Raw genomic sequence first — 12,133 nt, forward strand, 5'->3', positions numbered from 1 at the left:
AAAAAGAATTAAAATTGATTAAAAAGCGCATTAACTAAAAGAGGAAAATTGGGGGGAAAGAGGCTTTTAGAGGAAATTAGCAGGGGGGAAACGTGGCAGCTAGAGAAGTCAGGAAGAAGAAGGTACAAAAAAAGAATTCAAATTCCATAAAAGAGGGAATTAGCAAAGCAGGCTTGTGGAAGAAAAACGGGGGAATCCTGTGGGAGCGAGGGAAATCAGCCAGGAAAAAGTAATAAAAGAAATGAAAAAGCAAAGGAAATGCAAGAAGAAACAGAAAAGCAGGCCTTTAGAGGGAAATGGGGTGAAAAAAAGCACGCGGCAGCTAGAGAAAACAACAAGGAAAGTTTGGAAACAGAATGAAAGTGAATTAAAGAAAAGAGGAACGGTGGAGAAAGGGGATTAAAAAACCGAAGAAAATGAACTGAATTAAACGGAAGAGAAGGGAAAGGAAAGGCCGGCCAGGTGAGAGGGTGGGCGGAAAAGTCTAGAAAGCAGCAGCAACCTTACCCAAGGGCTGTCGGTGGGAAAATGATCAGACTTCCAGGGGTGGTGAGTTACTTAACTAACCCCGCCTCTTGGTCTGACCAATCAGAAGCCGTTCTCACCCCACCCCCACCTCCCTCTTCATCTCCTCCCCCTCTTCTTTTCTCCTCCCCTTCTTATGCCAGGCCTTCTTTCTGAAGTGTGTGTGCGCTGTGGGGGGTCGTGGGGGGTGGGAAGCTGTTTTCATCAGTAATTGAAAAAACGTAGAAAACGACGAATGTTCCTGCAGCACCTTCGAGATGAACCAAAAATGTAGACGGGATCTTGATTTTTTTTTGTGGGCACAAGCCACTTCTTTGGCTGAAGAAACACGTCCCCCCTCTTTACAAGATGTGACTCGATGAAAATACGAGCCTGCGCATATTTCAACCCCCCCCCCCAATAGCTTAGCAAATGTTTTTAGCGAGGATACTGTGAAGCCACAGCCTGAGATCGGAATATGATATTCCTAAGGGCAGGGGCGGCCCGAGTCCGGCTGCAGCAGCTGGCACCCCAGGCGGGCGGGACACGTCCGTCAATGGCCGTGACGTTGTCATCGGGCGCCCGGGCCAGTGGTGCTCTAGGCAACCGCCTACTTCGCCTAGGCTCACGGGCCGCCCCTGCCTAAGGGGAACATCTACACATTTTGGAATAACGGACGTTATTCCGAAATAACAGAGTGCGTCTTTAGAGCAAGCTGTTATTTCGAAATACTGTCGAGCTGGAGGATTTCTTCTTCCGACTCCCGTAACCCTCATTTCAGGAGGAGGAAGGGAAATCGGAATTCCTCAGCATCATTTAAAGAGATTTTTCTAAAGGAAAACTTGTGGAAAGCAATTTTATAAAACAACTGTCTGTGTTTTACTTTTTTGAAGGCACCGCTTTTGCTTCAGTCTGAAGCAGTGTGGCCGTACTCACGTTCTTACGAGCCCATCATCCTCCGTCCTACCCCAGAGCCCAGGCTACCAGCCAGAGTCCAAACTCCAACACACCCGTCAACCTGCCGCCCCAACGCTGAGTCCCCAACCACTAAACGCACCCCCAGCCCCTCAGACATTGGTGCACAGAGCAAAATTCATTCCACACATGCATGGGAAAAATGGGAGGGAACATTGCGAGCCCAGCACTCAAGAGAACGGGGCGGTGGTGGGAGGAGAATCGACTAATGCCCTTCACGTCTGGAGGAGAATTCACGGCGGGATTTATAAATTCTCCCGACTCCAAGGCCCATTCTCGACACAGAGCTGCCCACTTGGCCTTGCCAGCTCCGTTCTGCCCTGCAGGCTTCTGCTGCATAGGTCAGAGGGTACAAAGAGACGTGGGCCCTGAGTGTCGGAGCAACTAACACCCCTCCCTTCCCTCAGGGCAGCGGGGCCTAGTGGGCAGAGTCAGAAACACCCCTCCCTTCCCTCAGGGCAGCGGGGCCTAGTGGGCAGAGTCAGAAACACTTCTCCCTTCCCTCAGGGCAGCGGTGCCTAGTGGGCAGAGTCAGAAACACCCCTCCCTTCCCTCAGGGCAGCGGTGCCTAGTGGGCAGAGTCAGAAACACCCCTCCCTTCCCTCAGGGCAGCGGGGCCTAGTGGGCAGAGTCAGAAACACTTCTCCCTTCCCTCAGGGCAGCGGTGCCTAGTGGGCAGAGTCAGAAACACTTCTCCCTTCCCTCAGGGCAGCGGGGCCTAGTGGGCAGAGTCAGAAACACTTCTCCCTTCCCTCAGGGCAGCGGTGCCTAGTGGGCAGAGTCAGAAACACTTCTCCCTCCCCTCAGGGCAGCGGGGCCTAGAAAGCTGCGACCAGTCAGGTTTTCCCGCCTTTTTCCTGACAGTTGGGGGTAAACAAGTTCCAGTTGGAACCGGAATCTCCTCAGGAACGCTACGGGGTTTCCCTGCAGGGGCAGATTCTACGGGGTCTCTCACCCCTCCCTTCCCTCAGGGTAGTGGTGCCTAGCAGCTAGAGATAGCAACACCCTGCCATTCCCTCAGGGCAGTGGGGCCAGGGCTAGATGGACCTTTGGGGTGACCCAATATGGCTGTTCTTATGTTCTGCACCAGCCTGTATAGCCGGCCTCCCGCTTCAGCCTGCCCGCCAGGCTGTGGGTCCAGAGCTTTTTCCACCAGGGCTAACCCAGCCAGGTCCCACTGGGAAACCGGCTTTTTCTGCAGGGTAAAATCCTAGTCATTTCGTATGAGCCGTAGGCACGTTTTAACGTATTGCGGGGCCTCCATTTTGCTTTTCAAAATGGAAGATGGGTCATGTGATCGGAAGGCTGCCCGGTCAGGTTTTCCCGCCTTTTTCCTGACAGTTGGGGGTAAACAAGTTCCGGTTGAACCGGAATCTCCTCAGGAACGCTACGGGGTTTCCCTGCAGGGGCAGATTCTCCGGGGTCACTCACCCCTCCATAGTCAGTAACCCCTCTGTTCCCTCAGGCTAGCCGGCCTAGTGGCCAGAGTCAGTAACACCCCCCTCCCTTCTCTCAGGGCAGCGATGCCTAGTGGCCAGAGTCACTAACTCTGCTCCCTTCCCTCAGGGCATTGAGACCTAGTGGCCATAGTCAGTAACCCCGCTCCCTACTCTCACGGCAGTGATGCCTGGTGGTCAGACTTCCTAACACCACTCCCTTCCCTCAGGGCAGTGGGGCCTAGTGGTGAGAGTCAGTCACAACTGTGTAGCGTCCCCTTTGGGAGTTAATGGGGGTAGGTTGGGGGACCCGGGTCCACGCTCACTGCCAGGTCACAGCCCACGGGTGACCCACCATGAATCTGCCTGAAACACACTGAGCTCTCCAGCAGCCCGTATTGCTGGCGTCCGGCTGGCATGCCATGAGGTGTACAGCTAGTTCGGAATAGCAAGCCTAGTCCAATCTAGCTGGTCCGTGCCGTGTGTAGCCGCGCGGCACGGAGTCCGCACTAGCGGACATTTAAAAATGGCGCCGGCCGGCAGCATGCTAATGAAGCCCGGGAAATTCAAATCCCGGGCTTCATTTGCAACTCCGGTTGCCTACATTACCACTCTAGTTCGAACTAGGGTGGTAGTGTAGACATACCCAAAGTAACTTCTGACCTGATACCCGGCCGGAACTGGTTCCAACCAGCCTTAAACGCGATTCAGTGTCCACTCAGTGTGGACGCACTATTTTGAAATGGAAAAACGCTATTTCGAAATGCATTTTGTGTGTAGCTGCGTTATTTCAAAATAAGCCATTTCGAATGAACTCTTTTAAGATTAGATATTTTGAAATAATGCTGTAGTGTAGACATACCCAAACTGACCCCTCAAGATTTGGGATTGGAAATATTTTCCTGCTTGTGCTAAATTAAAAATAACCTGAAAATGTGGCTTTGATTGGTATTTGTTGTATTTTTTTCTTTATATAAGAATTAGAAACCCTGTTGCTATCAGTTAATTTCTAAGGCTACGTCTAGACTATAACGTTTTATTGGAAAAAAAGACGCAATTTGCTACACTGGGCCAAGTTCCAGAAAAACCTCCTCTTTCGGAAGAGCCTGACCAATATGTCGGAAGAGCAGATCTGTTCCTCGGAACAAATTGCGCCGGACACACAAGCAGGCCAATGACTTTGAAACAGGAAAGCAGAGTTACCCGTGGGGTTGGGTGGGAGGGTGAAGTCTTAGCCACAGATGGACGTGGCTCACCCCTGGAGCCGGAAAGGTGGGCCCGCATGAGCCGTCGGCTTGGTGCCAACCGTACGTTACCTAACATATTTATTTTCTCTGCGTTCGTGTCTGATGGGGCAAGAGGCCTGTCGGGAGTGGCTATTCGGCAGTGTCAGAACAAAACCGAAAGTTATAAAAGAGAACAAACAAACACGAATGCCCCCTGTGAACTTTGCAGAAAGAGGGTTGGCAGCAAACGGAGAACAGAACTGGGGACAGACACCCAAGGGTGCAGCCTGGGATTGTGGGGCCGACATGCCCCCTAAATTCTCTCCAATCTGGCCTGGAACTCACAGATCCTGCCCCGCGACTCCCTCCCCGAGATCAAAGTGAAGGGAGAGTATTTGAGAGGGGGAGGGCAGAGGCTCTGGCCATTCCCTATGCAGCTGGGAGGGGCCGACGGGACTCACTCGTAAAGCTCCAAGCAGGAAGTCTGCAAAGAACCAGACTCAGGCGCAGCTCCCAGGACCTAGCACAGCAGTGACATGCCGGTGCCTCGCGGAGCCATGGCCTGGCCGGTGCTCCTGGGCTGCGTGTGGCTGTGGGCAGGGCCGGCGCTGGCTGAAGTGGGGACGTTTGATAAGTGCCAAGATTTTTTCTACAAAAAAACCAGTCCCAGCGGCTTTGCTAAGGCTGACACAGCCGATATCTGCCAGCGGTACCAGAACCGGTACCACTTCGCCACCCTCTACGACAAGGCCAACCGCATCCCGCTCTGGTCGGCCTACACCCTGGATGGCAGCCGGTGCTCACAGCAAACTAAAAAGCGCAGCAAGTGGTTCGTGGAGCCCCAGGTCGGTCCTGGCGCTCGGTGGGAGGAACAGAGGGGGCGGGAGGGAAAGGAGTGGAGAGGGAAGGGGCAAGTGTCACAAATCAGGAGGGAAACGGCACGACGAGTCCAGGGAACAGGAAGGCACATGGGATGAGGTCCCAGGAGAGTTGGGAGAAGGAGCTGGATGGGGATGAGATCCTCGGGATGCGGGGGATAAAAGAGGGGGTGACCCAGGGCAGGGGGCACAGGGGAGGGGAGGTCTCAAGGGAGGGGTCCCAGAGTAAAGGAGATCCCGGGTATTTTTCCATCTAGGGGTAGAACCATTTTCTGTCCGTGCATCAGGCCGTACAAGGGAATCCCCCAGAGGAATCCCGCCTCGGTCTCCTTCTTGCAGGGCCGCCCAGAGGATTCAGGGGGGCCGGGGCGAAGCAATTTCGGGGGCCCCTTCCATAAAAAAATGTTGCCTTGGAAAAATGGCCCTACTTGCCCCCACCCAGGGCAGCTGAGCCCCGGGTGCTGCTGTTTGTGACGGGCGACGGGCTCTGCCAAGGACACGGGGGGATGCCCCCGAGTGTCGGCATCTCAGGAAAAGCCAAAAACTTCTGACCTTCTGCGTCCACAGCTGTCGGATCAGAACAAGTCCCCAGACATGACGACGGAGGCTGCGTCTACACTGAGCGAGGAGAAGCTGAGATCCAGCCAGGCCGTCAACGAGGACTACGAGGACACGTCCTACGACCGGGGACACCTGAACCCCAACGCCTTCCAGTGTGATGAGAGACGCACGGCCACCTTCACCCTCACCAACGCCGCCCCCATGGACCCCTGCTTCAACCGCATCCTCTGGTACCAGCTGGAGAAAGCCCTCAAGGACCAGCTAACTGTGAGGTGCACGTCTGAGGCCAGCACCGCTTACCTTGTCACAGGAACGGTGCCCAATGGCGAAGTGAAAATCCCAAAGCAGAGCGAGGACGAGGAAGGGGACCGTAGCCGGCCCTTCAACCAGGTCTCGGTGCCCAGCCACGTCTGGACGGCTGTGTGCTGCGATCACAGGGACAGCAGCAAAGAATTCTCCTTGGCCTTCCTCGCCGAGAACCGGGAGGAGTCCAGTCTTCAAATCATCCCTGTGGAGGAGCTAAACGCAGAGCTAGCCCGTCTGTACAGAGCTTTGGAGCCCCTCAGCATCTTTGCAGACGACTGTGGCTCCAAGAATGATGAAGTCGAAAAGGTTGCCATCGCAGTGAGGTCCGCCTTGTACAACACCTTTCAGACCCTCCTGTCCGAATATTACTCCCAGCTCCTCCCGGGACGGAAGAGAAGCCGACTGGACATGGAGACCTCCCGGGTGATGGGCAGCCAGAACTTGGATCAGAACAGCTTGGAGCTGACAAACATCCGGTTCACGGCGGGTTTTCCCGACTTGTCCGAATGGCAGAAAATGTTTACGAATTTGTACAACCAAGACAACCTGGCCTGCGTCCTGACCCCTCGGGCTGCGGCTCCTGGGCTGGCAAAGGATTCTGGGACTTCAGACAGAGTGTGCACCCTCCAGGAGCAGAAGCACCTGCCAGGCTCCCGTGTCACCGCCCAGGGGTGGAGCTGCGTGGGGGCGCCCTGTGGGTATTACAGATACTCCTACAGCTGGTGTTACACGTCTCACAAGAACCACTGGGATTACTGCTGCACAAGCAAGTGCTCGGTGAGTCTAAGGTCAGGGCGGTACGAGTGCTCACGAGGACACGGCTCCACCACTTCCTGCTCCCCCCAGTACTCCACGGTGACTGTCTCCAGGACGCCCTGTCGCGCTGACCATCCCTGTGGCCTTTATGGGGAAAAGTACTACTGGTGCTACACAGATTACATACAGAACTGGGAGTATTGCTGCTCCCCCCAGCACTACTGCGGGTATCACACCTACAGCTACCAGTGGTGTTACACCAAGGATGCAGAGGGGTCCTGGGAGTACTGCACCCCATAGAGGCCTATATGTGGGGCAGGGTGCGTAGATTGCGAGGGGTCATCGAGTCCTGTCCCCTGCCCTCATGGCAGGCCCCAGTACTGTCTAGACCACTGATTCCCAACCTTTTTCCCATGGAGGAACCCCTAAAATAATTTTTCATATCCCAAAGAGCCCCTACCTATGAAAACGTTTGCTTGGCCGGAAAAAGTTGACAGCAGGAAGCTCAATTCAATTACTGCTACATTTCGGTATAAATGTAAATTACAAAACGGCGCAAAGACTACGCATCTACAAAATAGCGAAGTACCGTAACGTGCACTGGACAAGACTAGAAAGGTGCAGAATTCTGGGAAGCAGAAGGACAGGCACAATACAACTTAACCTAACCTTAGGTAGGAACTGACCAAAACAAAACAAAGCAGCACTTGGTAGTGTACGAAGATTACGCCAGTATTGCCAATTGCCGGACAAAAATTCCCGCGATATTTCGAGGGATATTTGGAATTGTTCACGGTATTTCAAAATTGTTATTTATTTATTCCACAACAATGGTCCGCAGAACCTTAGTTGTGAAACACTGGTCTAAACCATCCCATAAATAACAGACATTTATCTAACCTGCTCTTCGATATCTCCAGAGATGGAGATTCCACAACCTCCCTGGGCAATTTATTCCAGTGTTTAACTACCCCGACAGTTAGGAACTTTTTCCTAATGTCCAACCTAAACCTCCCTTGCTGCAGTTTAAGCCCATTGCTTCTTCTTCTATCCTCAGAGGCCAAGGAGAACAAGTTTTCTCCCTCCTCCTTGTCACACCCTTTTCGATACCTGAAAACCGCTCTCAGGTCCCCCCTCAATCTTCTCTTTTCTAAACGAAACAAACCCAATTCTTTCAGCCTTCCTTCATGTTCTCTAGACCTTTTATCATTTTCGTTGATCTTGTCTGGACCCTCTCCAATTTCTCCACCTCTCTCCTGAAATGAGGTGCCCAGAACTGGACACAATCCTCCAACTGAGGCCTAACCAGCGTAGAGTAGAGCAGACGAATGACTCCTCATGTCTTGCTCACAACACACCTGTTCATGCAGCCCAGAGTCATGTTGGCTTTTTTGCAACTGCATCACACTGTTGACTCCTGTTCAGCTTGTGGTCCACTATAAGCCCTAGATCCCTTTCTGCCGGACTCCTTCCTAGACAGTCGCTTCTCGTTCTGTGTGTGTGAAACGGATTGTTCCTTCCTAAGTGCAGCACTTTGCATTTGTCCTTATTCAACTTCATCCTGTTTACCTCCGAGCATTTCTCCAGATCATTTTGAATTATGACCCTCTCCTCCAAAGCACTTGCAACCCCTCCCATCTTGGGATCATCTACAAACTTAATAAGAGTACTCTTGATGCCGATATCTAAATCGTTGATGAAGATATTGGACAGAACCGGTCTCATGGCTAGGAGGGCCATGGGGGATGCATTCATACCCTTGCCTTCTACTTTTACCAAAAAAGCACTCCTCTCAGAAGCTCCTGCCTTTGGACCTGCTCCTAGGGTTGCCAGATAGTTCCCCGAAAAATACTGAACATGGCAGAAAAATTGGTTGAGCAAAAAAAAAAGAGTTACTATACCTTTAAATTCCCACGCTCCCCCACACCCATAAGACCAGATACCTGGCAACCCTGGCTATCTGATCCCGGTAAAATGCCCAGTGTTAGTACAGCTGATCTGGCTCTCCCACACCAAAGCTTAGATGCAATGAATCAAGAGGTTGCACCTATATTGTCTGGCACTGCCGGGACCTCCAATCTGACCCGATCCCTGCCCTACAGCGTTGTAGCCAGACAGAACCCCCCCTTGTAACATCCATTTTTGCTTGCCTGGAGCATACAGGGCATACAGAGCAGAAGACCCAGGCTGTGTGACCGTGAATGGCTGTAAACAGAGATACACCAGTTGCTGACCAAGAGGCTGCCAAGGAGTGTCCTCGACTTAACCCATATTGATACGAACACACAGCCGTCCACGGGGGGAGGAATCTCTCGCCCAGTAAAAAAATGTCTAGTACGCACAATTTAGTTATCTCTCTTGCAAGTGTAAATTAACTTGAAACTTGCTTGTAAGAACTGGCGCCACAAAACGGACCAGTACAATTCGGCATCTTAGATAAGAAAGAGGATACGGGCCCCTAGGGGTATAAAGATGGGTCCAGCAGCACATTTTCTCTGAGTGTCAATCTACCATCTACCTGCTGGTCGGGTTAGGTGTTTGATCTCCCGAGGTTCCAAGGGGATGCCCACCTCGTATTCGTCTTTCCTAGGAATTGAGGGACCGGCTCTGGCCTGACACGCTGGAGTCGAGAGGCACAGAAAGGGGTAAAAATTGTACCTGGATGTGGTCCTTTGTTTAAGTATATATACACATAGTGTTAGAGCTCTTTAAAGATTAAGCTGTCACTTGGTACCATTATTTCTATTTTCTATCTTTACCTTTTTCCTGTAATCATTTTTAAGACCTATATATATATATATTTGCTAGCATTTAAGAAATCGAGCAATAGCCATTGTAACCATATGATTTGTAAGCTTCTTTAATAAACCTGTAACTGTTTAAGCTTTAACCTGACTCCTCCAGTTGCTGTAATAGAACCAAGCACAATTTAAAAGAACTTCAGCCGGTCATAAAGGGACAGACATAGGGAGAGCTTGGGCGTTTGGATGTGTGTCACTCCCAGGTGACAAGATCCATTGGGGCACTTTTCAGCCTTCCCTAGACTGCCCGCTGCAAAGGAACTTTGTGTTCTAGCCGCTAAAATCTAAGGTGTAATAAGCTCTTCCTATATAACGGGGCGTCTGTTGGCCTGCTGGTCACCCTCTGCGACGGGACCCCGGTCCTAGCAGTAAAGACACGGACGTTAAACCTTTTCTTGGAAACACACACACACACACACACACACACACACACACACACACACACACACACACTGTCCTGACCGTCGGCTGACAAGCGTATCTACCTCTCCAGCTTAGTGTCATCCGCAAACTTGCTGAGGGCGCAACCCATGCCCTCAGCCAGGTCATTAATGAAGATGTTGAACAAAACCGGTCCTAGAACCGAACCTTGGGGCACTCCGCTAGAAACCGACCGCCATCCTGACATCGAGCCGTTGATCACTACCCGTTGAGCCGGACAATCTAGCCAACTTTCTATGCATCATTCTGTCCATTTATCCAATCCACATTCCCTTCACTTGCTGGCAAGAATATTGTGGAGACCGTATCAAAAGCCTTGCTAAAGTCAAGGTCTATCACATCCACCGACTTCCCCATATCCATAGAGTCAGTTACGTCATCATAGAAACTGTCATGACCATGAGAAATGGCCAGCAGTCTTGGGTCTAAGGAGTTAACAATACCTAACCCAAGTAGAGTTGGCCAATAGGAATGTAGGTAAGAATTTCAAACTGGGACAGAGGAATTTTGGGGTTTTTCCCTCCTTTTTCTCTGGGTAGTTTCTCTCCAGCTAGTGAGGGAGACAGACAGAATGCTCCTCCAAGAAAAGAATTCACGATCTGTAAGAATTCACTATCTGTAAGAATTCACGATCTGTAAGAATTCACGATCTGTAAGGAGGGTAACGTTGATTGTTTTATGGTTTGGAACATGGGATCGGATATCTGTGCATTTAAGAGTGGGTTTTGCTCTCCTTTGTAACTAAGGATATGTCTACACTACAGCGTTATTTGGAACTATCTAGTTCATTCGAAATAGCTTATTTCGAAATAATGTGGCTACACAAAATGCTTTTCAAAATAGCGTTTTTCGATTTCGAAATAGCACGTCCACACTGAGTGGACGTTGAATCGCATTGAAAGCTGGCTGAAACCAGTTCCAGCAGGGCATCAGGTCAGAAGTTACCTTGTGGCCAGGGTGGCCAGCAGGGCACCCTGGGAAGAGCTGGAGGACCCCTATTTCGAAATAAGCGTCTACACAGCGCTTCTTTCAAAGCAGCAATTTCGGAACTGGCGCTATTCCTCATGGAAGGAGGATTACCAATTTCAAAATAAGCCCTCCGCTATTTCGAATTAATTTCGAAATAACAGAACGGCCGTGTAGATGCTAGGAAAGTTATTTCGAAAGAACAGCTGTTATTTCGAAAGAACTTTGCTGTGTAGACATACCCTAAGCCGCTGGCCCATGGTGGGTTTCCCCTCCATGCTACGAGACGGGCCCAGAAAGCTGGGATTCGGGCAGCCCCCAGGTGGGGTGGGAGCCGTGGCTGAGAAACCAACAGAGGACAGGCTCAGAAATGAGCGGGCCCAGCGTGGCGTGGAGGAAATCAGGCTCATCAGTGAATGAGCTGGTGACGACGTCTGCTCACCCCATCCCAGGAATAAAGCTATCCCGGGGCGAGGACGCCTCCCGATCCGCCGCGGGGTCGTCAGCCCTCTCCTTAGCCTGTACATACCCCTGGTCTCGGGGCAGCCCCACCAGTCACTTAATAGCACGGGTCGCTGGGCAGTGTGGCCTACTAGCCAGAGTCACCCTTGCCTCAGGGCAGTGCGGCTCAATGGCCAGAGTCAGGGAGTCACCCTTGGCTCAGGGCAGTGCGGCCTGGTAGTCAAAGTCTCTAGGACATCTGTCGCCGCTCTGCTTAGAGGTCCCTTCCTCGTCACTGGCTGCTCCAGACTGAGCTGCTCTCTGGCCTTTTATACTGCCTCCGCACTTGGAGCATGCCCAGTCTGCTTGAAGGGGCGGGGCTTTTTTTAATCCCTCTTTTTGTAAGGTGGGACATGCTCAGCTCGCCCTGGCACGGAGGTAAGGAAGGGACGCACCCCTCCCCCGGCCCCGCACGCCTTTTGAGAGGCGAACACAGAGACTTGGAGCACAGAAAAGGCGGGAAGGACTCCGGGAGACAGGCCGGCTCGGCTCCAGAGACCCTGCCCGGCATTGGGGAGGCGGGATAAGCCGGCCATCCGGACCAGCATGCCGGTGGGGACGCCAGACCCTCCCTCAACACATGTGCGCCACCAGCCCTTCCCTCGGGGTGTGGCTACACAGCAAAGTTAGTTCGAAATCACATTCCTCACGTCGACAAGCCAACTGCTCTTTCGCAATTCATTCAAAAAAGCGGAGGGCGTATTTCGAAATGGGGAAACCTCCTTCCACGAGGAATAGCGCCCATTTCCAAATGGCTATTTCGAAATAAACACTTATTTCGA

General features: G+C 51.9%; 2 protein-coding genes across 2 annotated transcripts in view; one reads left to right on the top strand and one right to left on the bottom strand.

Moving 5' to 3' along the window:
* Positions 1 to 12,133, bottom strand: part of LOC149523108 (uncharacterized) — a 53,172-nt gene that overhangs the window by 36,784 nt on the left and 4,255 nt on the right. The window lies entirely within an intron of this gene.
* LOC149523111 (uncharacterized) lies at positions 3,389 to 7,448 on the top strand. Its single transcript, XM_089771330.1, has 2 exons — positions 3,389 to 4,986; positions 5,587 to 7,448. Exons 1-2 carry the CDS (start codon positions 4,678 to 4,680, stop codon positions 6,940 to 6,942), a joined length of 1,665 nt encoding a protein of 554 aa, XP_089627456.1. The 5' UTR covers positions 3,389 to 4,677; the 3' UTR covers positions 6,943 to 7,448.

The sequence above is a fragment of the Pelodiscus sinensis genome, chromosome 19 (assembly GCF_052426305.1).
Source record: "Pelodiscus sinensis isolate ZL-2025 chromosome 19, ASM5242630v1, whole genome shotgun sequence".
In the NCBI taxonomy this organism is placed as follows: Eukaryota; Metazoa; Chordata; order Testudines; family Trionychidae; genus Pelodiscus; species Pelodiscus sinensis.